Source organism: Mauremys reevesii, linkage group 1 (genome assembly GCF_016161935.1).
Source record: "Mauremys reevesii isolate NIE-2019 linkage group 1, ASM1616193v1, whole genome shotgun sequence".
Lineage (NCBI taxonomy): Eukaryota > Metazoa > Chordata > Testudines > Geoemydidae > Mauremys > Mauremys reevesii.
The window spans coordinates 330,934,275-330,960,112 of record NC_052623.1 but is presented as its reverse complement, the minus strand read 5'-3'; the positions used below and the strand labels follow the sequence as shown (position 1 = coordinate 330,960,112).

The following is a 25,838-nucleotide window of genomic DNA, read 5'->3' as shown; positions in this document are numbered from 1 at the left end:
ATCGCGTTGAGTTGAGCCAGAATCTTAATTTCAAGATTTCAGTACTGACCATACTGCCACCTGGTGCTTAACTCTAACTCAACAATGGAGAATCAACGTTTGATTGTGATTGTAGCATTTTGAGGGATTGCTTGAATCCTTTTTTTTTTTAATGTTATTTCTATTTAACTTTTGGTTTTCAGTGACCTGTAGAGTCATAGCACACCAAGTAGTTGCTTGCAAGGCTTCCAGTATTTTAAAACTGCTTGTAACTCCCTAATCTCAACTAAGTTATCTTAGTCTCTTATCACTAACCTGATATAATATTATCAGAGGCTTCTTTTTATGCTTTGAGCTTTAGTAACCATAGCTCTTTGTATTTTCTATTATCTGGCTATGAAATCAAACTCAAATTACTGAACATATTTGATTTGCATTAAAAATGAAGGACATAGTATCCGTTTATTATTTTAAGGCATACTTCAGATGTAGATTTTTTTTTTTTTTGGAGGGAGGCAGTTCTAAAACATTTTTGGGGTCAGAAGGTGAAGGATTTTGAACTTGTCTGATCATTTGCAAACTGCTGAGCTTGGTTCAGTAAAGACTGAATAATCTTGATATTTTATATTTAAGAATGTAAGCAATGTGCAAAATTTTTAAGTGTGTTTCTATACTAAACAGACACTGACAGCTTTAGATTTTTCTCTTTAAATATTTGGCAGAATTAGTATCACATGGAGGGTCAAATTGTATCCATCTCATTTTTCTTCACTGCCTACTTCTGTAAGAAGTATTGGGGAAATAGGAAGTGGCTACACAGTATTCTTCAGCTTCTTGATATGAGACACTTTGTGAATTTAACTTACCCTGAGAGAGCCATTTTAAAAATCATCCTGGTGTTATATCTGATGTAAAGCATAAACTAAGAAGCAGTGCTATTTGCAGTAAGTAAATGTGCACTGCATTTCTGAGTCAGCCATGCTATTTGTTCTTCTCATATGGAGACTTTACCCTGCTGATACCTGTATTCTTTCTCCTCGCAATCTCCTACCACTGTTCATTATAGGTCTGATGAAAGTGATTCCTCTCTGTCGGAGGTACACAGGTACTCTCTTTCTCTTTTCCATCCTTCTGGCCTCTTGTTGATGTTCTTATTGCCTTTACTTCAGTTATTAAGTAATCTCATTTTTGCTGCATGCTCTTTTTTGATACCTCCCGCAATACATGTATGCTGTGTACCTTTTCATTTATTCCCTTTTTGCAAGAAATTAAAGTATTTGTTTTATTTTGTTCAGCATGTCCTTTTTCTTTTTTAGAGAAAATCAGAGGTAAATTTTTTTTCTTAGGGTTTTTTTTTAACCAAGCATGTTTTTTTTAAAAAAATAATCACACAAACTTTTTTTAGGTTTTTGCTTATTATCTAAAAGTTATATTCCAGTGTATGTTAGTCAGTGGTATCTACTGTCTTACTGCTAATACTCAAAATTGATTAAGAGATGGAAGAATGTTATAGCTCAACATACTTCCACCCTTGTTTGATCCAGAAACATGGAACAGGGTCCTGAGAAGAAACAGCTGTGACTTGTAATGTGGCTACCCTGTCGAAAAACAACAGAACATATCCAGAGAGAGGCAGTGAAAAGGCTAATAACCATTTAGTGTTGGTAATAATAGCATTTACAGCATTTTTCATCCATAGATCTCAAAGCGCTGTTGTAAAGGTAGATAAATGTCCCTGAGGTGCAAAGATGTTGGATGACTAGCCCAAGGTTACAAAACAGAGGCAGACCTAGGAGTTAATTGTGGGTCTCCTGGCTCTGACGGTGGTATCATCTGCTGAATCATGCTGCCTCTAAAACATTAGGTCCATTTAGTTTGGAAAGCAGAAGGGTTAGAGGTATATAAGATATTGAAAGCCATAGAGAAGTTTTATTGGTCACATCTATACTCTGCTATAAGGGCACACATAATACCTATCTTTAAAAAGGAAAACAAAGAAGACTTGGGGAATTATAGACCAATTGCCATTACTTCTATACCTGGAAAGATACTGGAACAAGCACTTGGAGGATAATAGGGATATAAGGAATAGCCAAAATAGATTTGTCAAGAACAAATAATGCCAAACCAACCTAATGTCCTTCTTTGACAGGGTTACTGGCCTAGTGGATGGGAGGAAAGTAGTACATGTGAGATGAGGCCTGAATTGGAGCACTGTGTCCAGTTCTGCACACCACACTTTAGGAAAGATGTGGATAAGTTGTAGCGAGGGTTCAGAGAAGAGCAACAAAAATGATAAAAGGTTTAGAAAATGAGATGTAGGAGGAAAGTTTTTAAAAAAAAGTGCATGTTTTGTATTGACAAAAGAAGATTGAAGGGGGGACTTGATAAGTCTTGAAAATATGTAAAGGACTTTTATAAAGAGGACAGTGATGAATTGTTCTCCATGTCAACTAAAAGTAGAACAAGAAGTAATGGCCTTACTCTGCAGCAAGGGAGATTTGGGTTAGATGTTCGGAAAAATTTTGACTATGAAGGTAGTTAAGTTCTGGAATAGGCTTCCAAAGGAGGCTGTGGAAACATTATTGAAAGTTTTAAAAAAACAGGTTGGACAAAGATGTCAGAGATGGTTGGTCCTGCCACACCACAAGGGGCAGGACTTGATGACTTCTCAAGGTTCCTACCAGGCCTACATTTCTATGATTCTATAATATACGACCTAGAGAACAGTCTATGAAATTATAATTCTTCAAATTTAATACAGATAAAGAGGAGTAACTTTTACATAATGTGTCACAGGGGATGACTGAGGCAAGTATATTAGTAAAATATTAGACATGAATAAGAATTTATATGAATAAAATAGCCTCTGCAGTGACATGACAGGTTAACATTACAAAGGCTGCAATACATAAACTCCCCACCAGGCGGGATCAGTAAGAAGTTTCTCCCTGTGGCAGACCCTTGCTTAATGAACAGCATTGTGGAATTTTATACCTTCCTCTAAAACATCTGGCACTGGATATTGGACGAAGTGGGATGATGGTTCTATTACAATGTGGCAATTCATATTTCCCAGGGTGGAGTGTTTAATCCCTAAAAATGGCAGTACATGTGTGGACAGACCTTAGCACTGTCACAGAGCCCTATTGAAGTTATTGGGGTTCCACAAAAACATGCAGTTGCAGGACTGAGGGTTTAGACAGCTAATAATGATCATTTAATGATAGAATACTTGGGACCAGATTCTCCGGCTGGATTACAACCTCTTTGTGCCATTCAGGTATCTAGATACACATGCCCAGCAGAAAATACCCTGGTGTAGGGGAACTCTCTAGTGAGGCATCTGTGCCACAACCCAGTTTCTCTTTTGCAGCATGGTGGAACTTTGTTATGCCAGCCCTCCAATCACATGGGTGCACTAAGGACCCTGCCTCAGTGGCACATATTCGGGCAGCCTAAATGCAGCTCTAAATCATGCTGGGGCGACCCTGAGAATCAGAGAGCTGTAACTGTCTCTCTTCTGCCCCAACCACACTCTCTCCTATGCTGGAGTATCAGATGTCATCTCTTTTGAATTAGATATCGTTTTATTTAATTGATAGCACAACACTAACACTTAATAAAGCTGAATAATACAAATAAATGCAGAATTTATAGAAGACAAATTCAATTGTCCTATACCAAAATATGTAAGTGAATAATATTAACATATTTCCCTATATACCTTCAACTTCATTTTTATATGTAAGGCTATAGGAAATAATGCAGGAAAAATAAATACTGGATCACAGAGAGCTGTGGAAATAAGTGATTTACATTGCCATATCTAACTCATATTTCTTTTTTTTTTCTTTTTTCTTTTTTTTTTAGGGGCATAATCAACCCATTCCCTGCTTCAAAATACATCAAATCTTCACCACTTCAGTGTATCCATCTAGCTGAAGGGCATACCAAGGCTGTGCTTTGTGTTGATTCTACTGATGATCTTCTGTTCACTGGATCTAAAGGTTGGGGAGGCTTCATGTATTTGTTGCCTACTGAAACTGCTTTGAAAAATCAATATATTTTTAAATTCCTTATCGGTGGCCAGTGATAGAAATGCGAGCTTTGGGGGTAGAATGCTGTGAAAAATCCATTTTTAGAGCATAATAAGCTTGATTTGATTAACTAATGTTTGTCCCTCATGTATTCCATCTGAGTTCCTTTTAATTGGAAAATTAACTTCCAAAATAGCATCTTAAAAAACATTTGTTCTTCTGAATTCCAGTCCTTAAGCTCTGGCCACCAGACCACTCTTCCCCTCCCAGTAAACTTCCCCAGTCTGGAAAAATACTGTGCAGATCAGCTCCCTATTGGTTTCATAATTTGACTGAGGCATTTTGGATCATTCCTTTAACTCTTCAAATGCCACTGTCAGGATAAAAATAATGTTTTAAAATAATTTTTGTCTGTTACAATTAACCCCATGTTATTAAAATAAATAATTTTTAATATCTAACTTACTCTTCACTTTTTTATTTCTCTCAGCCTGAATGTTGAAAATATAAGTAATCAATTTTACTGCTCAATTTCACTTTCAACTTCTCATGCAGTAGCTCACTGCTGCAACTTTTGGTTTTGAAACATAGCAGGAATATTTTTGTTTTTAAAATGCATTCTATTAAAGAAAAAAAAACATAGAAACATTTCTATTGGTGTTAGATTTTGAAAATATTATTTAAAGGGGGGAAAAAACTAACTGTACTTTGGGTCAAGTTTGACCTGACTCTCTTCCTTTAATAATTATACAGTTTATATGTCCTCTAGATTTTATATAAACTTTTATTTTAAACTCCTCCTACAAAATGCACAGGCCCAGAACCTACAAGGCAATCTAACTGCTATAGCCAAATGAAAATATAGCTTTAGACACACTATTGCAAGAGTGGAATTTGCATAAGAATCTGCCCAGCAATGAATGGCCCATCACTTGGAAGTGTATGTCCACTTGGTGGTCTTCATACTCCTGTAAAGAAATAGATTAAAGTTATACATTGACTACAGTAACATGCCAGAAAAACTAGGGCTCTAACTCTGCGAATAGTTTATACATGTGAGCAGCTGTATTGATTTCAGCTAGGGTACACAAGTGCTTAGAGATAACTATGTGCAGAAATGTTTGCAGTATTGGAGCCTACAAGAGATTATACACTCTCCATGCTGCTAGAAACTGTGTTTAGAAAGCAGCTCTTTTATCCATCTTTAGTGACTCTCCATCTTAACTGCTTGATTTTGGTTGCAGATACACAAATGAATTTAGAAAAAGACATTTATTTCCCATTTACTTTATATTCATTCTTTCTGGAGCTCTTCCTGAATATCTTTGTGATGTAGCTAGTAAAAAGCTCTGCAGCTGTAATATCCATGCAGCCGAAAATGTAAGATAGGCATTTCAAGGCCTCTAACTTGCATGAAGAATGACATGTATGGACCTCTGCTCCCATTCAGAGCCAGGGCCACCCAGAGGATTCAGGGGGCCTGGGGCAAAGCAATTTCGGGGGCCCCTTCCATAAAAAAAATTGCAATATTATAGAATACTATATTCTCGTGGGGGCCCCTGTGGGGCCTGGGGCAAATTGCCCCACTTGCCCCCCCCACCTCCCCGGGCGGCCCTGCTCAGAGCCCCATTGACAGCTTACATGGTTCTCCTTCTAGGATGGGGCCCAAGTGAATTGGAGTGGCTGCAGGGCATGAAGTATAGCTTAGTGATGGAAAAACTTCCCTCTTCATTAAATAATAAATACCAAGATTTCAGTGCCTCCCTCTGTTTACCCTTACATTCCTTTTTAGAAAACACCATATAAGTATGGGTTCCCCTGTAGATCATATTCGAGTAATCTGGTGCAACCTATTCTGATTATTTCTTTTGGTGGCACATAGCATCACTGACTGTTCTTACCAGTATCGAGTTTTATATCCTTGATGACTGAAAAGCTAGTAGAAGTCAAATGCTGCCAACATTTTCTAATTTTATTATGTTTATTATTTTTCCTCTTTACATTAACTGCAATTACAAAGGGTTTGTAATATTTGTGGGAAATTATATAAATGTTCATGTTCATGTTCTTGTTAAAAATGTAATATTTTTGCAAGTTTACAGAGGATGTGCTCTGCTAAATTTTGGACGTGCATTAGTGATGGCAGGAAGAAATGTGTATCTCTTGTCTGCTGCCTTTTGTTGTATTTGCCAATATTTTCACTATGATGATATGATTACAAATGTTTTTGCTCAGTTGAATTGCAATTAGATTTCAATTTTAGTAGTTATGTGACAAAAGGTATTTTAAATTAGTGTTTTCAGTTTAGATTTGTGGTCTTTAAAAAGTTTTCAAAGCGTCCTAAATTTTTGGAACTAAGAAGCACATTGGCAGGTGGGGTAAATATTTGTTGTTCTTGCCACTTGTTAGTTTCCTATATGTGTAAAGCATTTGTTTAAGAAAGGTAAATATTAGTTGGGGGGAACCTGATAAAGCTGCAAAATGGCATAGACTTTTATTTACTTAATATGTTTGAAACCCTTTGAAAATTGCAGTTAATGTAGAAGGCAGTGGCCTACTTAGAGTACGTTATGTCAGTGTTCCAGAAGCTGCACTGGCTGATAATTTCATTTGAGAGTTCAGCGGAAGATATAGGTTTTAGACTTTAAAGCTAGGGTTTTCAAAGCATCTGAAGAGAGTCCAGGTCTAGCCACACTTCTTGTGCTAGTATAATTAAATCATTAGGGATATGTTTTTTGGGTTTTTTTTTACTGATAGTTATGCTGCTACAACCCCCATTGTGGATGCAGTTTTACTGGTAAAAATGTGCTTATATGGGTATCTCTTATTCCTCTTCCCAAACAGGAATACAGGTGTGTCTACACTACGAAATTAGGTCGAATTTATAGAAGTCGGTTTTTTAGAAATCGTTTTTATACAGTCGATTGTGTGTGTCCCCGCACAAAATGCTCTAAGTGCATTAAGTCGGCGGACTGCGTCCACAGTACCGAGGCTAGTGTCGACTTCTGGAGCGTTGCACTGTGGGTAGCTGTGGGTAGCTATCCCACAGTTCCTGCAGTCTCCGCTGCCCATTGGGATTCTGGGTTGAGATCCCAATGCCTGATGGGGCAAAAACAGTGTCGCGGGTGGTTCTGGGTACATGTCGTCAGGCCCCCCTCTTCCTCCTTCCCTCCATGAAAGCAATGGCAGACAATCATTTTGCGCCTTTTTTCCTGGGTTACCTGAGCAGACACCATACCATGGCAAGCATGGAGCCCGCTCAGCTCACTGTCACCGTACGTCTCCTGGGTGCTGGCAGACGTGGGACTGCTTTGCTACACAGCAGCAGCTCATTGCCTTTTGGCAGCAGACAGTGTGTTACGATTGGTAGCCATCATTGTCGTACTCCTGGGTGCTCTTTTAGCCGACCTCGGTGAGGTCGGTCAGGGGCACCTGGGCAGACATGGGAGTGACTCAGCCAGGTCATTCTCATCATCTGCCGAGCACCCAGTAGATGACAATGGCTAGCAATCGTACTGCACTGTCTTCTGGCGAGCAGCCAGGACATGATGGCTAGCAGTCGTACTGCACTGTTTGCTGCCAGCCTAAGATGTAAAAGATAAATGGAGTGGATCAAAATAAGAAATTGACCCGGCAATGTGCACATCATGCTGATGAGTTCTGCATGGTCACCTGTGCTGATCAGCTCGCCACGCTGTCCAAACAGGAAATGAAATTCAAAAGTCCATGGGCCTTTTCCTGTCTACCTGGCCAGTCTGAGTTGAAAGCGCTATCCAGAGCGGTCACAATGGAGCACTCTAGGATAGCTCCCGGAGGCCAATACCATCAAATTGCATCCACACTACCCCAAATTCGACCCGGGAAGGCCGATTTCAGCGCTAATCCCCTCGTCGGAGATAGAGTAAAGAAATCGATGTAAAGAGCCCTTTAAGTCGAAAAAAAGGGCTTCCTCGTGTGGACGGGTCCAGGCTTAAATCGAGGTAACGCTGCTAAATTCAACCTAAAATCGTAGTGTAGACCAGGCCTAAGCTATACTGGTATAACTGCATCCACCCTAGAGGGCTGTACCATTTTAACTACACCAGAGCAGATAAAGCAGTATATCTTTTGTGTGCGGACAAGCCCTTAGGTACTTAAATCTCATTGAAACTGGACCTGGGCATTTTACCCACTTGGACTGGGATTTTCAAAGGTGACTGAAGCCCTGAATAGTTTGGGATGTGACTTCCAGAGAGAATGCCTCTCTCCTCATATGTTAACTTGCCAGTCAAGGTCATCTGTGGTGCTCAGGCTTTCAGCCCCCTGCTGCAGTGTGTTCTTGGTGAGGGGTCCCTGTGATGTTCCATAGCCCAAATTTTGTGATCGTCAGAATATTCTGCAACTTCCACCTGTCTTCTCACATTTTCCCTGTGGAGGGACTGACCAAGGACTGATTGTGAGGCTATGGTACATTGGGTGTGAAATGCTCTGGGGAGCTGGTATGTTAAGAAGGAGCATATTTTATTATAAACTGGGTGTAGTTTTGCTGCACCATGGAGATGTTCACATCTCCATGGTGGTTGGGACATATTGAATTCAATCATTTATGATGGACCTAAAATGCTGCAGGGGGTGATATACTGTGTCCAGTTTTGGGCCCCACACTACAAGAAGGATGTGGAAAAATTGGAAAGAGTCCAGCAGAAGGCAACAAAAATGATTAGGGGGCTGGAGCACATGACTTATGAGGAGAGGCTGAGGGAACTGGGATTATTTAATCTGCACAAGAGAAGAACGAGGGGGGATTTGATAGCTGCTTTCAACTACCTGAAAGGGGGTTCCAGAGAGGATGGATCTAGACTGTTCTCAGTGGTACCAGAAGACAGAACAAGGAGTAATGGTCTCGAGTTGCAGTGGGGGAGGTTTAGGTTGGATCTTAGGAAAAACTTTTTCACTCGGAGAATGGTGAGGCACTGGAATGGGTTACCTAGGGAGGTGGTGGAATCTCCTTCCTTGGAGGTTTTTAAGGTCAGGCTTGACAAAGCCCTGGCTGGGATGATTTAGTTGGGAATTGGTCCTGCTTTGAGCAGGGGGTTGGACTAGATGACCTCCTGAGGTCCCTTCCAACCCTGATATTCTATGATTCTATGATATATAAACATAACTATATATTTTTATATGGAGAAAAATATACACATTTTCTCTTCTGTGTCTTTTTTAGATCGCACTTGTAAAGTATGGAATCTCGTAACTGGACAAGAGATAATGTCTCTAGGAAGTCATCCTAACAATGTTGTATCTGTAAAATATTGCAACTATACTAGCCTGGTCTTCACAATTTCAACATCTTATATTAAGGTGTGGGACATCCGCGATTCTGCCAAGTGTATTCGGACATTGACGTAAGTGACTTAAATCTCAAATGGCAGAGAGCTGAATGATTCTTAATTTTAAATATAATTTCATTAGTCTTAATAAGAGAAGATGTAAAGATCATATTTTATGTATGGACTGCAAAGAAACCAATATAAGGGCTCAAACTCCCTGAACAGACTCCCATTGACTTTAAACCTGGACTTTTAGGGGTAGATTCACAGTGTCTAGGCAAAAGGAAAGTGTTGTGAGGTTTTTCTTTTTCTATGTTCCACGGAGAAAAAACAGCTTTGCCTTTAACTTCAGGTTTTTTTTCAGCCCTGAGATGGCATTTTGGTCTTGGTTGAGTGAGTTGAGTCTCTACACGATAGTTCTATTCAGTTTTAAAGATATAAGAGGGGGGTTTTATGGGGCTACTTAGAACCCTAACCAAACATGAATCTTTCTCTACCTTATCTTTAAATACAAGAGTTTAAGGTGAGGATTCTGTATTCAGGCTAGTTTAAAAACACTATCATTCAAAAGTCAGAGCTAATATTTGAAGGGACCCCCTTTTCTGAGTGAACTTAAAAATACTAGCATCTCACTTGAGATTGCATCTTAGTGCTGACTAGTGGGGATGTAGAAATAGAGGTGGGATATGTGTTGCAGGAACTAGGAAGGGAATTGTATGAGTTCTGGGGAGAGAGCAAGGGGAGAGGTTTGGGAGAGGAGCAGGAGTGGCTGGGTTGCTTATGGGAGGAGGAAAGGAGGCAGCTACCGAGAACTGCAGCTGCCATGAAACTATCAGCTCTGCAAGCTTTGATCTGAGGCCTCTCTTATAGTATCACTACAGGGTTAAGGAAACCCCTTTTGTTGCTGTTGTCTATATGTACTGTTTATCACTTTATCCACCACTCCACTGCAACCACCTGTATGGTGCAACACAGCAGTCATTTTGTGTCAGCATAAATACACAACAGTTTTTAGGAAGAGAAATCAATTTAGCCAATGGAAACAACAGAAATGTAGTGAGTAGAATGTAGTTGCCTAAGCTAGAATTTGGCCAGAATATCAGGGTTAACATCTCTACTCTTGCAAAAATATGCCACTGAATCTTGTATCTCAATTTATCAGGAAGTTGGCATTTCCAATGGCACCATGACCCTACTGTTGTGCTGGGGATGAATCAACAGGCAGACAATCAGCATGTTTTAGAGAGAAGAATGTCACCTCCTGAATAATCAGCACCTGGGCTTTTTCCTGAAAGTCTCCCATCCAAGTACTTACCAGGCTGATTCTGCCTAGTTTGAGATCCCAGTTACAGGTCAATGTAGTACAAACGCATAGCTTGTTGGTGCCAGCCTCTTTATGGATGCAGACTCAGTAATATTTATTTATAATATGTGGAAACTCCAAATTTTTTTAAATCCATGTATAGAGTGTTTCTGTGGATTTGCCTATATTATTCAGCGTTCAAAATCGGCGTGTAGTTCTTCTACATTCAAATAAGGATGCTTATTTTTAAACAAAATGTAACAGTCTCTTTTTGGCAATATCCAGGTCTTCAGGCCAGGTCATGTCGGGTGATGGTTGTGCTGGAAGCACTAACAGAACAGTAACTATTCCTGCTGGAGAAAACCAGATCAACCAAATTGCACTAAATCCAACAGGCACTTTCCTCTATGCAGCTTCTGGAAATGCAGTGAGAATGTGGGACCTTAAAAGGTACATAACTAAGGCAAAATATAATATTCTCTAGATATTTACCAGAATATATGACAAAGGTAGCACCAGGATGCTTCCTGTTTGTGAGGCAATATCCATGTCTTGGGCTGAACAAGCTCTTAGGTCAAAGTCCAAGGGATTAATTAGTCCACACTATGGTTATTACTGACCCAATACAACACACCCTGAAGCTATTGCTTACTTACTAGTAGGCTGAGTCTTTGAATTAAACATGGACTTTTTAAATCAGTGGAAAAGAATAAAAACGGGGTTGAAAAGTGAATTTTAAATGAAAAGCATACAACCTTATTCGTTGGCCTTTAACTTCCCAGTCATTTCCCCCTGCTTTCCTTCTTCATTCCTTATCTCCTTTCCCTGCTCCCCATTCCTGCCTTCCCTACAGGTCAGCAAACTAAAATTTATGTGATAGAGGGGAGGAAACCATAGAAGCAAAGAAAATGGGGCTGTGAGATTGTGGAAATGGGTTTAAAAACCTTTTGCCTCATTTTCTGCATTCCTTGCATCTCTCCTCCCTACTACCCCCAGGTCAGCAAAGCCTTCCCCTCAGAGTAATGGTCACTGTGTATGCACTGAGACAGTTCCAGCCCCACACAACCCCAGTTCAGTTCTGAAACACAGCTCAAAACAAACACATATAGTTTGATACTGCCAACCCTTCATGCTCGAATACTCACTCATGCCCCAATCCTCCAGTGAGTTATGTGTAGGTAGCACCCTCTTTAAGTGAATGGTGCTCTCTGAGGAGCTCATTGTAGGATCAGAGCCATAGCAGGCACTTTGCCTGGTAGTGAGAATCTGCAGGATCAGGCCTATATATAGCAGCTGCAGTGGAAAGAAGAGTCATTTTCTGTTCAGTCAAAATGAGTCAGAAGTAAGCAATTTGAAAATGGCACAAGTGAAAAGACAAATTAGGGTCGCCCACCAGGGTACAGAGACTTGCATATTTAAGGTAGTTACTGAAAAATGATTTTGCTAATGCCTGCATTCAGACTAGTAGTGGCTATCACCCAATGAGAGCAGCTGGATTTATATAATATATGGTAATTGAAAATAACCAGACAGTGGTTATGCAAATCAGAATACAGACATCCAGAAATAGTCAGAATGCAAAGACTTAGCTAATGTGGAGATAATTGCCTGTAGTTAGAATTATCTGACATAAAAGTAGATTTTCAAACAAGTTAAGCATGTGTTTATTTACATGATTGGGCATGTTTATTGGGTAAATTTCCATGTGTGGTGGGAGTGGGAAGGTGGAGAAGACAGCTGGAAAACTTGTGAAGAAAAGAGCAAAAAGGCAGAATTTGGCCAGAAACTGTGCTATAAAACTGTATAAATAGATCATATTTTTCAGCATATCCAATGGAAGTAATAAACCCCCAAATCCCCACAGGGTGTCACGCTTTTGAAAACGGAGCTGCAGACTCTCTACATCCAGATTTAAAGCTGGTTAAAAATTAAGAATATTCTTCATCACATTATCCCTGCCTCGCATTCACTCCTTTTCTTATTCTTAAAGATTCCAGTCTACAGGAAAGTTAACTGGTCATCTAGGCCCTGTCATGTGCCTTACTGTAGACCGCATTTCCAATGGGCAAGATCTTATCATCACTGGCTCAAAGGATCACTATATAAAGGTAATTCATCTTAGTATTAACGTTTTCTCCTTTATTGTATTTTCACTTGACCGGTAGGGGCAGGGTTTAGGATTAGTGTCACTTCCATTTTCTACCTTCCTCTCCCAACATCCTCAAAAATGGTAGCCCAGATGGAAAATCGTATATCATGTAATGCATATGAATATGTTTATTAATAATACCAATTTTATAGCACTTCCATCTAACAATGGCCCCATCTCAAAAAGTATAAAACAGAAACAGTCTGCTGAAGGGCAACAACAATTTTTAGACTCTGGGAAAGATTTCCGTATAAAGAGAAATTAAAATATTAGGGCAATATCAAAAGTGAGAAGATGAATAAGTAGTGACATAATAGATATACACAAAATATTGAACTGTGTACAGAGGTTAAATCAGGAGCTCTCTTCCTGATGCACTGAATGATGAAGGGATCCTGAGGAGAAAATAGCATGTGGTCATGTAATTAAATACTGTACATTATCCACACCCAGACAATGGCAGAATTAAGGTTATGGAGGCAACCTTAATTCTAGTGTTTTCTAAATTTTGAGTGCCTGACTTTGCCACCCAAATAGCTTCCTTTTGATGTCATTGTATTTGTATTGTAATATGTTGTCAAATTAAGTTGGAAAAAGGCCAGCTGGTAAATCCCACTTAATTTAGTGGAAAAGATTTAGTCATACTCTTGAAGGGAGATCCTAAAATATGGGATGTAAACTTAATTTATTTCAGTGGTTTGATGTGTATTAAAATACTAAGAACAGAATATATCACTGAAGTGAATGTAATCTTTAGATAAAATTAGCCTTCCATGTCTTTCTGTGACAGATGCATCTGAATTTCTAATTGAATGCCATGCATAATGAATTTTTTTTAAAAAACAAACCTTTAATTCATTTAAGCTTTTTTAAATTTTATTTTATTTTTTACATTGCCAAATAATCCAGTTTTTTTTATTGTCAAGTTTATTTATTGTAAAGTGCTATTAAGGTAACAAAGCTGCATGACACAGAGGTTATTTGAATGGAGTTAATGGTCTGTTATTTGAAGAGCCTGCATTCTGGGACCCCGTTCTCAGAGAACTGGGAAGGAGAAAGGTATATGTGGCCCAGAGGAGACATCAATACTTAAAGGGACAGAACACTTATCGAAACAAAATTTTCTGGAAATTACCACCTCTTCCTACAACTATCCACCTCTCAACTACAAGACAATGCTTCCACCCTTATGCTCCTCTTGCTGCTGCACACTCCTTCCCTGAGCAGTCAGAAATTACTAACGGGCTGTCTGCGAAGATACTAAGGCTGAGAGGAGACATGTTCCTCTGCTACAGAGCAAATAAATATTGGGCATTGTTTATTGGTATTTGGACACATTTTTATAATACAATTAGAAGATTATCCATTGATCACCTAGTGAGTTAGCACTTCTGAATAATTCCCACTTGCAGTGAATTCAGTGAAGCTCTGCTACATTAATTGAGTGGGGCTCTGCCACATAATTTATGTGCTCCACAGTATTCTGGGTCTTGCCTATAAGGAATTAAACTCTCCAGCTGTTTCCCAAGTGTCCCCCTATAAATCATTCATGGTGGGTATGTCTACACTGCAGTGCAAGCCCAGATTCAAACTCAGGCTCAAGCCTAACCCCTCCTGTGTACACACAAATGATGCCAACTGAAGGTTTGGCTCAAGGGTCACCACAGATCCCATGGGAGTGGAGGTGCTGAGCCTGAGTCAAGCTGGGACCCATGGTTCAAGCCCTATTGCTTTGCAGTTTAGACACAGTCTCACTGGACTCGTGCTCTGGAAGTCCACCAAAGGGATTCCTCAAACCAACAAGCCGACTTTCTTTGTCCTATGGACAGTCAAGTTTGGTGGACAGTCCCAAGTTTCCCACACTGCACCACAAACAAAGGGCTAGAGCAGGCACATTTTGGAGGGCACTAAAACTGGGTTATGGGTGGTTGGACTCAGGCCCACATGAGTCCAACCTTCAAGGTAGGTGTTGGAACCCCAACAATTCCTAACCTGGAATTACAAAATGAACATAGATGCTCGAGCCCTAGGTTAACAAACTCAGGGTCTGCTAACTCAAGTTCTGCTAAACCTGAGCTTATATTACAGTATCCTTGAATATATTCAAGATAGCTACATGGTAGAGGTGAAATGAGTTCTCTGATTTATTTTGTTAATTGCCTGCCAAGAGCAGATAGCATGTCTGAATATGTATTGCTATTCTTGTTCTAGATGTTTGATGTAACTGAAGGGGCCCTTGGAACTGTTAGTCCAACACACAATTTTGAACCACCTCATTATGATGGGATTGAAGCACTTACTATCATTGGAGACACCCTTTTTAGTGGGTCCAGAGATAATGGAATAAAGAAATGGGATTTAGCTCAAAAAGACCTGCTTCAGGTAATGTAAAATCAGGTGGATGATCTGATAATTTTGCTGTAGTACTTTTGTGTGTATTTTATATTTTATAAATGAACACTCGATTTGTGCTCAGCCTGTCATTACCTACTTTGCTGCTGCTGTTTTTAATTTGTTAGGTAAGTATATTGGGCAAATAAACTGGACATGTAAAGCTGCTCTTTGTACTAGGAGCACCATTGCTTTCCTCTGTAGTTGAAGTGGAATGTCAGAAGACTGACAGTGAAGTGGTTTGTACTCCGTTAGTATAGCACAGAACATGTACGTTAATTGGTTGGCTTCAAGAGCATTGTTATAAACACATGAAATCACATCCTCATGGAATATTCATCTTAACCTTCTTGTGCTCTGAATTGGTTTATTAACATCAGTATTGTGGGCAGTATGGAGAATATTGAGTTGAGGAGTAATTCATGAACAACATTTTTAGTGTTTCCTAAGTAACAATTGTTACAAATCGGATTTCAGAGCATTTTCACTATATATCCTTGGTTTTACTTACAACTTCCAAAAACATTCTTTTTGTCTGAAATGTTTTCTTACGTGGTCTCAACTGAAAAGAGCATACATATGTATGTGTGTGTAAAATTATAGCTATAATGTTTCAAAACATTTCTTTAGATCCATGCGTCTAGAAAAAAATGTTTCTCACTCTAAAAAAAATTGTCATTTATTTATTTAGGATAAAAACAATAGAACTTTGAAGTGTGGCTTAAGTGATTTTCAGTCTGGAGTATCTCCACAATCAAACTAAAAAAACGTTGCTTGGACAATAGTTCTAAAAGTCATTGGAAAAATTAACCTCTGAGCAGAGCCTAACAACATCTTGGTTTGGTTTTGGTTTTTTCCCTATGACATACAGCACATTCTTTTGACAGACCTTTTATTTAAAACATTTTGAGTGAGGTTCTGTTCTGCAGCACATAACTGAGAGCCTCAGGGCTTGGGCAGCTTTAAGCCACCTTTTGCGACCTCCTGATTCTGGGCTGCTTCAGGGGCTGGAGAAGCCACTGACATTACTGAAGGCCTGTCTAAACCTCCCTGGGCTGCTGTATGGGCTGCAGCTCCACAAGACTCTGCCCCTATGGCAGGGCTTGAGGGAGTCCTTGAGACAAGAGACAAAATTATTTAGGCAAGTCAAAACTAAAGAAGATGTGAAAAGCAGCAAATCTGATAAAAAGAAATGCTTATTTTACACTGTGCACAATTCATCTGTGGAACTGATTGCCACGAGATATCATTCATGCCAAGTGCTTAGCAGAGCTTAGCAATTCTTGAAAAAGTATCGGATGTCTATATAGGTAACGAAAACATCCAGTTACATCAATAAGGATTAAAATAAACAGAAGTTATTCCTTCAGGGCATAAGAGACCCACTAACTGATAAGGTTAAGAAGAAACTTCCTGTGTGGGCAGGTTATTTTATAATTGTGTCTTGCATGTTTTTTTGTGCCTTTCTCTGAAACTACTGGTCAGATCTGGAATGGCAATTCCTATTTTCCTATGTTATGCAACCTTATGAGTACTTTAACCTTATGAGTTAAAGTACAGAAATTCAGATTCCCACAATAACATTTATTCAGCCGTGTTCGTACATATGTACATCCATATATTTTATAGCATACATTTGACCATATAAATAAAAAATATATTAAGCTACACATTTAACAACAAAAATGGGTAGAATAGGAACAAAAATATTATATATGCATAATGTGAGCAAATTAATGTTATGAGAATCGTAACTTTTGCATTTCCAGACTCGTTAAAATATTGTGTAATGTGAACTTTGCACTGATATAGTCACATATATAATTACGTTGATGTTTGTAACAGTATGTAGAGTGCACTCTTTCTCTATACTGTAGTGATTTACTGTATAATGAACTGGATGTGTTCCAGTATACCACAGGCAATATATTTTATGCTTTCTCATATAGGATGTATATTTTGTTGATTTTAGTACATATCCTGTTATCTTTATAATTTAATTGTTAAAAAATTCAGAACAGCATGACAGAGCTCAAAAATGGTTAACCTTAACTTCTATTTTTTCCCACAAATACTGCTTCAGAATATGTCATGTGTTTATCTGCAAATGTGAGCAACCCAAAAGGGATTGGATTGAGTGACACAGTTGTACTGAATTTTAAAGTAAGAGATGAAAAGAATTGATGTTGCTTTTTCAATGCCTGAATATATTTAAAAGCAGCAAAGAGTCCTGTGGCACCTTATAGACCTTATAACCTTCATGTTACATGGAACACATGACATGCATCCAACAAAGTGGGTATTCACCCACGAAAGCTCATGCTCCAAAACGTCTGTTAGTCTATAAGGTACCACAGGACTCTTCGTTGCTTTTACAGATCCAGACTAACACGGCTACCCCTCTGATACTTGAATATATTTAGAAAACAATTGGAGACATTTTAGAGAGCAGTGTTGTAAGAATAGAAGGTAAATATCACTGACTGCTAGGACTTCCAGTTCTGAGATCGCTAGGGGAGGCTGGACTCTTAATATCAGAGCTTACTTATGCTTTCAGGTTTTTTGATGGAGTCTTTTATTTATTTATTTATTTTTGCTCTACCTAATGTCTCAGCCACTTGGGAGCTCTGCAAATAAGTTTAGCAATAATTTTATAACCTGATGGCATATATTGTATTATATAAGCTTTTCTGGCAATAAAAACACCCTGTTTTGTAATGCTGTATGTACTCTCATTGTGCACTACATGTTTTAGCTCTGCTCTTGACTGTTTTGGGCATGACTATTCCAGAGGGGGAGAAAAGTGGAGTCAGAAGCCAAAGCTAAAGTTGCTCTAAAATGTAATTGTGTTGGAAGTTACGGCCCAAGCCTGTTCCATAGGGATAGGGGGGGATAGCTCAGTGGTTTTGAGCATTGGCCTGCTAAACCCAGGGTTGTGAGTTCAATCCTTGAGGAGGCCACTTAGGGATCTGGGGCAAAAATTGGTCCTGCTAGTGAAGGCAGGGAGCTGGACTCGATGACCTTTCAAGGTCCCTTCCAGTTCTAGGAGATTGGTATATCTCCAATTATTACCTTTTATTACCTTTTAGCAGGCTTGGGCCATTAGTTCACTGCTCTTGGTCTCAAATGAATGTTATTGGCATCCTGTTTGGGTACCGTTTTGCTTTCTGAATCAGCAGTGTCTCGCCTCAGTAAAGGAAGAATGTGTTTTTAATGGGTGTTCCTCAAATCTATTTCTAATACATAGGAGGGAGAGGGGAACAGCTTTAGACAGTTTCACAGTTCCTTAACTATTTCTATACAGCTGGTAAGCATCTTACACATTTGCATCTTTAGGGGTCATTTTCTTTAGTCTGAAATTTTTCTACTGTTCACAATTTGTTTTATATGCTTATCAGTAAAATGCAGAACCTGAACGTTGAAATATACAATTATTCTGTATCTACAACTAACTTCTCTTCAAATGCAACATGTATGGGCTGAGCAGGTAGATATCAGAGTCAGTACCGTGCATAGGGGATTTTATTCCTGTTCTGCGATAACACTTTAGCATTTCACATATTCAAAATTATGTACAAATGCTGACTAATGTTGTTATATAAAAGCCATTGTGGTAGAAAAGCTTTATCCCTGTTTTACAGAGAGAGAAAGTGAAGCAGAGAAGTTGTGACATACCTATGTGACGTACCACATAGCTAGTCTGTTGCAGAGCTGGGAAACTGGGATTAGAACTCAGAACTTCCTGATGCCTAAACCTGTGCTCATTCCTGTGCCCACTCTGCCTTATAGCATGATTTGTGTATCATTTGTTTTTCAGCAAGTTCCTAATGCACACAAGGACTGGGTGTGTGCTCTTGGACTGGTGCCTGGCTCCTCTGTTCTTCTCAGTGGCTGTAGAGGAGGTATTCTAAAGCTCTGGAATGTGGATACATTCACACCAGTAGGAGAGATGCGGGGACATGACAGTCCTATAAATGCCATCTGCACCAACTCCAGCCACATTTTTACAGCAGCAGAGTGAGTTTGTGTTCTGTTTTCCATACATGCTTCTTTCTCTTTCTTCTTGTGTAACTCAAATTCTGCACAAACAAATTAATTCAAAGCACTCACAAATGTGCTAGTCACTTCACAGCTAGATCCATGCTTCAAATTGCTTACAGACTGTAATATGTTATGGAGATCTCGGGCCGTCCACTGCTAGAATATGGCATCAGAAAATTCCTATAGACCAGGAGACAACCAAAATATCATGCTTTTGTAACGCAAATACACAATATATGTGCTAAGCAGAAACTCTGAATATGGCAACTTCTTACTGTCCTCCTTTCATGTCTTAACGTGAATACTCTAGTGAGTAATGCATTATTAGGTAGAAGTGAGAAATGTCGATGATTAGTGACAAAGGGTCAGATCTTCCCATTGCACTCCCAGTATCTGAGAGCCACAGATAGAAAGATAGGCATGTTTAGGTAGAAGCAACATAAATGGAATCATTCCCTTACTCTTGTGGAAAAATCAAACATACTGGAGACACTATAAACAAGAAAAGTGTCTAATTCTAGAGAAAATGCAGGTGTCTGCATCAGAGCCTAGGCAGACAGTAACTAAGGTGAGCATCGAGCCTGCCAAGGCCAAAATTGTTATTTATTGAGGCACCCAACTTTAAGAAATACTGAGCTGCCACGGCTCATTGATTGGGAGCTGCCAGTGGTCTGTGTTTATAAAAGTCAGGCCACATATATTTAGGTGCCTAAATATGGGTGTAGGTGTTGCGTATGTATTTATGTTTGAAAATGTTGGTTATATACATTTTGAAATGTATATCATTCATAAATCTGATGTCTGTGTGCTTAGTCTTATTTTTAATTATTTAAAATCTATCCCAGGCTCTAGTTACCCTTATGCCTCATTAATAACATGATAAAATCCTTGCGGTGTTAATAATTCCAACAGGCAGCCAGGCACCTGCAGATATTCCTTTCTTCATCATTGTGGGAGGCAAAGCCTTAGCTTTGGCAAAAGCCCAGTCAAACAAATATCACAATCACCAAAGTTGGGCTATTTCAGGTCAAGGGAGGGCATAAGTTCCAGAATTTAGAGCCCTGCCAGCTGACCCCAGCCTTTTATAAAGACAGGAATATAAGAAATGTGTATATGCCAAAGATACAGTATGTGAGGTAAGTAAACAATTACCGTAAATACTCCATCATAAGCCGGTTCATTTATAAGCCAACTCCCCCCAAGATGGATAAGTAAAAATGGAAACTTTTTATGACCCATTCATAAGCCAACCCTATAATTCAGAGGTCGGCAAACTTTGGCTCCCGGGCCATCAGGATAAGCCACTGGTGGGCTGAGATGGTTTGTTTAGCTTGAGCGTCCAGGCATGGAAGTAAACCTGACCCCAACCTCCCCCTCTTCCCCCCCCAAAAATGTCCCCATCAGTTGCTATCCCGGCCCATCAAGGTAAGCCACTGGTGGGCCGGGACACTTTGTTTACTTAGGTTGGGCCTATTGGTAAACAACACCAAGTCCACATTAGTCCCGGTCCAGCGCATACAGTTTATCAGGACGCTACTGGACACAATGTTGGCCAGGGCCTCTCTTCCTCCAGATAAATTCCAGACCCTGAAAGGTCTCATTGACTCGGTCACAAGGTTCCCAGTGACAACAGCCAGGGGTTGCCTGCAGCCTTTGGGTCACATGTCGGAGTGCACGTACGTGATCCGTCACGCCAGACTCAGGATGAGGCCCCTCCAGCTCTGGTTGGCCTCAATGTTCTCCCAGGCTATGGACAGGATGGCATGGTCCTCACCATGCCGGACTCTGTGATCACCTCCCTGGGTTGGGGGGCCCATGTGGGGAACTTTCAGACCCAAGGCCTGTGGTCGGCTCAAGACCTGACCCAACCTATAAACGTCGAGGAGCTCAGGGCGATGCAGCTGGCGTGTATGGCCTTCCACTTGCACCTGGAGGGCAAGGTAGTCAGGGTCCTCATGGACAACATGGCCTTGATGTTCTCTATCAACATGCAAGCCGGGGCCTGATCCTTGGCCCTCTGCCACGAAGCCCTCAGGCTGTGGGACTTCTGTATAGCCCACGACATCTGCCTGAAGGCCTTCCACCTGCTGGGTGCCTGGAACGCGAGGGCGGATCACTTGAGCAGGGACTTTTCCTCGCAACCGAGTGGTCCCTCCACCGGGACGCGGCCCACCAGCTCTTCTGAAGGTGGGGAACTCCCCAGGTGGATCTATTCACGACCCGGCAGGACCAGTGATGCCCCGGTTCTGCTCCAGGGGAGACCTGGAGAGCGGTGCTATCTCCGATGCCTTTGTCCTGGCCTGGTCAGGCCGGCTTCTCTATGCCTTTCCTCCATTCCCCCTAATCAGCAGGTTCCTGGAGAAGATTAAGACAAACAAGGCCCGCATCCTCCTTGTTGCCCTGGCGTGGCCCAGGCAGCATTGGTATGAGACCCTCACGGACCTGGTGGTAGCTCCGCAGTGGCCATTGCTGCTCCACTGGGACCTGCTCTCTCAGGACTAGGACCGCCTCGTCCATCCCAACCTAGCAGCTTTTCACCTCACAGCGTGACTGCTCAGTGGCTAGGTGGTGAGGAAAGGACATGCTCGGAACAGGTTCAGCATGTCCTCCTTGAAAGCAGACGGCCCTCCACTCGCCACTCTTATTTGGCAAAGTGGTCCCAATTTTCTAGGTGGATGGCAGACCGAGGTTTTTCCCCTGTAGCTGCCCCGATCCAGCTTATTCTGGTTTACCTCCTCCACCTGAAGGCCCAGGGCCTGGCGCCCTCGTCAGTCAGGGTGCACCTGGCAGCCATATCGGCCGGCCGTCTGCTGGTGCCAGGGGCACACGGTATTTTCCCATGCTATGACTGGCCTGTTCCTTAAGGGTTTAGACCATCTTTTCCCATATTCTAGCCCTTCGGTTCCGCAGTGGGACCAGAACCTGGTGTTGACCCATCTCACAGGGCCCTCATTTGAGCCGCTAGCCGCATGGTCCTGGTCCTGCCTCTCATGCAAGGTGGCCTTCCTGGTTGCGATCACCTCAGCCAGGAGGGTCTTGGAGCTCAGGGACCTGACCTCCAACCCCCATGCACAGTGTTTCATAAGGACAAGATCCAGCTCCGCCCGCATCCTGCATTCCTCCCGAAGGCAGTCTCCACCTATCACATGGGTCAGGACCTTTTTCTACCGGTCCTCTGCCCCAAACCGCACGCATCCAGTGAGGAGCGCCGCCTCCACGCTCGACGTGCGGAGGGCTTTGCTGTTCTACCTTGAGCAGCCTAAGCCATTCGGGAAGTCCTCGCAACTGTTCATCGCCTTGGCTGAGCGCATGAGGGGTCGGTCGATCTCCATTCAGTGCCTCTCCAACTGGATCATTTCGTGCATCCGTACCTGTTCTGCTCTGGCGGGTATTGCCCTGCCACCAATTGTGAAGGCGCACTTGACTTGGGCGCATGCCTCATCGGCTGCCTTCTTGGCCCACGTCCCTGTCCAGGACATTTGCAGGGCCACCAGGTGGTCTTCGATTCACACGTTCACCTCACACTATGTGATCGTCTCCCAAACCAGGGATGACGCTGGGTTCAGCAGGGCTGTACTCCGTCCTGGGAACTTGTGAACTCCTACCCACCTCCAACAGATATAGTTTGGAATCACTTATTTTAGAATGCACATGAGCAATCCCTCGAAGAAGAAAAGACAGTTACCTTTTCCATAACTGGTCTTTGAGATGTGTTGCTCACATCTATTCCATATCCCACCCTCCTTCCCCTCTGTCGGAGTTGTCTGGCAAGAAGGAACTGAGGGTGGGGGGAGCGTGCAGCTCCTCTTATACCGCGCCATGGAGGCGCCACTCCAGGGGTCACTGGGGCGCTCCCACTACAGGTACTGCTAGGGAAAAACTTCCAGCACCGGTGTATGTGGCGAGCGCACACACCTATTGTGGAATAGACATGAGCAACACATCTCGAAGAACACCAGTTACGGAAAAGGTAACTGTCTTTTGCCGATCCCTGTATTAGCTATTCAATTCAATGATTCCATAGCGTTTAAAATCATCAAATTTTAGTGTAGAGCTGCTTATAAGCTGACCCCCGCTCTTGATGCGTCACTTTTTAACCAAAAATATTCGGCTTATGAACGAGTATATAGGTATATATTTAAAACCAACCTGGAATAAATTGACAAGCTAAACATTTCCAGAAACTTGTTTTTTTTCCTTCTTTGCTCACTTTTTCTGTTTGATATCACAAATGTTTTACAGTGATCGAACTGTGAGGATCTGGAAAGCTCGCAACCTGCTAGATGGACATATCTCTGATACTGGAGATGCAAATGAAGATATTGCCAGTAATTAAACATGAATTGAAATAATGGGCACAAATGAATACTGTGATAAAATGCTGTGTATTCTTAGTGCACTTTGTTGTGCATTTACTAGGTAAACACTGACAACTGGAATAAACTGGAAAACACAGCTGAACCCAACTGGTAAATATGTGTTGTATTCTCCTAGAATTTATATCCTCAGAACACTTGCCCTGTATACTGTATTTAAAAATAGCCTATTGGTAATATACTTGAGTCTCCCTGATATATCTAATAGCTGGATTTGTGTGCATATATAACAGTTGTAATTTAAACAAATTGGAAAGTAATCTGCTCTAATAACAGTCTCAGACCTGTAACCTGAAATACAAAACAAAATACTCTATTGTACTTCACTCTCTCAGACATTCTGATGAGCTGATTTGTATCTTGGGATAACATGGGAATGATGCATACTGTACTAATTAAACTAGGCCTTGGTTTGAGATTGTAAAAGGCTACCTATATTGATGTTATAAAAGTAGACTGAATAAAATATCTGAGAAAGTTGTTAGTGTGACAGATATTTTTAATATGACTGTTTCTGGCTAACAGTGAATGCCATATGGTTTGTGTTAATGTTAGCGTATACTCTTTTTGACCAAAGTTGTGTAGCTGTGTATACTCTGTGCTCAGGACTAGAACTAAATTGCTGTTAAATTGTAATGTTTTATTAGTGCTTTGCCTATATTCTGCAATGAACTGCATTCTTAATGTCATAATAGACGTATATCTTAATCTATTTTTCTTATGACCTTGTTTTAATCATCTCACATTTTCTTTTTTAACAGCAATTTGTCATTCATTTTTATCTAATTTTATATGCTGCTAAAAATATTTCAGATACGCTATGTTTTGCAAACTTGGCTGTGACTATGAGAACTGTACCACCGGCATTGGAAAAAGCTATGTAAATAGATGGATTGTAAAAAGAGAATATCTTATCTTGTGCCTATGTGGATTTTAAAATGCTGCAGAGTGTGAATATTGAAAGAGGATGTATAGTTTATCCAGCTGCTCCAAATATTAATTTGTAAATTCTGCAAGTTTTAAAAGTTTATGTAGATTCAAAAACAGTGTTTGGATTTTTTTTTTCCAGAAAATATCAGCCTGTAAATTGTAGCTTATGTAGGTGATGCTTAAATAAACATGTGACTGTGAATTATTTCTCCGTGCATTTTTCATCATTCTGTCTGTAAAGAATGCATTATTAGAGTATACTTCCTGAGGCCAAATTTTTTTATGAAATACAGTTTTACTTTTTTTAATCCAATAGAACGATCTGATGAGTAAAATATTCCATAGATTCTACTTCTGTACTGCTTCATTGTTCTAATTGTCCATTATTATTCATTATGTGTGTTACAATAATACCTAGGAAACCCATCAAGGATTAGGGCCTCATTTTGCTAGGTACAGTACAGACGTGTAACAAAGCAGACATTCCCCACCCCAGAGAGCTCACAATCTAAATTCCAGACGCTACACAACAGGACAACAAAACAGACAAAAGCCTTGAAGATTTCTATTAATTTGAGTAAAATGAATTCCCATCACATTAAATCAATTTGAAAAGTAGATGAAAATTCATAAATCTTCTCACTTAATAATCTTAATTTACTCTGGTTGAGACTTCCAAAGTAATAGCATTGTTTGAGCTAACAGTTCTGTTCAGGTTGCTGGGAAGCATCATTTACACTGAGAGTTTAAGTGTTCATTCTAACTACCAAAAGGGTACATGCTCGAAAGATTTAGGACCATATCACACCTTCCCATGGTAAAACCCTTAGATGGCAGCTATGTGTGTGAGTGAGTGTGCCCTCTAGTGTCTGGTCCACAGAGAGCAGAAGGCATCTGGTACTACTACCATCAGCTGCAGGAGTTCATCTGTAGCTTAAATTGTACTAGAGACCTGTGGTTTTGGAGCTTGAAAGTTCAGGGTTCTAATCCCACTACCCAGTTAGGGGTGTGGATTGGTGGATGTGAGATGTATATAGTTACTGTGTAATCTGCAGAACACATTCATTACTAGAAGGCCCAGGTGGCTACCATAGGTCACCTTCATGCTGTCTGACTAATGTTTCCCCCTCAGTGGGACAGTTGGTGAGGAGATCCTGGGAGCAGAGCCATGAAACCCCACAGGACCTGCCTGATTTCTGATGTCTTCCATCTGGCAGACTAGAGGAAAGCATCCAGCTCTTCAATTTTAATTTTAGTTTACTTTTAGTTTTTAGTAACCAACTTGTTTTACAGTCTGTATCTTTATCCAGTAGAAAAACATTA

General features: G+C 40.6%; 1 protein-coding gene across 8 annotated transcripts in view; it reads left to right on the top strand.

Moving 5' to 3' along the window:
* Positions 1-24,720, top strand: part of KIF21A (kinesin family member 21A) — a 148,750-nt gene extending 124,030 nt beyond the window's left edge. For 5 of the 8 annotated variants that reach the window (XM_039516094.1, XM_039516075.1, XM_039516040.1 and 2 more), the window contains 8 exons: positions 1,046-1,084; positions 3,853-3,989; positions 9,220-9,400; positions 10,914-11,078; positions 12,619-12,736; positions 14,989-15,159; positions 18,986-19,185; positions 23,452-24,720. In XM_039516094.1, coding sequence (XP_039372028.1) covers positions 1,046-1,084; positions 3,853-3,989; positions 9,220-9,400; positions 10,914-11,078; positions 12,619-12,736; positions 14,989-15,159; positions 18,986-19,185; positions 23,452-23,545 — 1,105 coding nt within the window. In that variant the 3' untranslated portion in view covers positions 23,546-24,720. The remainder of the gene's footprint in view (positions 1-1,045; positions 1,085-3,852; positions 3,990-9,219; positions 9,401-10,913; positions 11,079-12,618; positions 12,737-14,988; positions 15,160-18,985; positions 19,186-23,451) is intronic. The other 3 variants (XM_039516084.1, XM_039516066.1, XM_039516057.1) reach the window with 1 other exon arrangement.
* Positions 24,721-25,838: the final 1,118 nt, after the last annotated feature.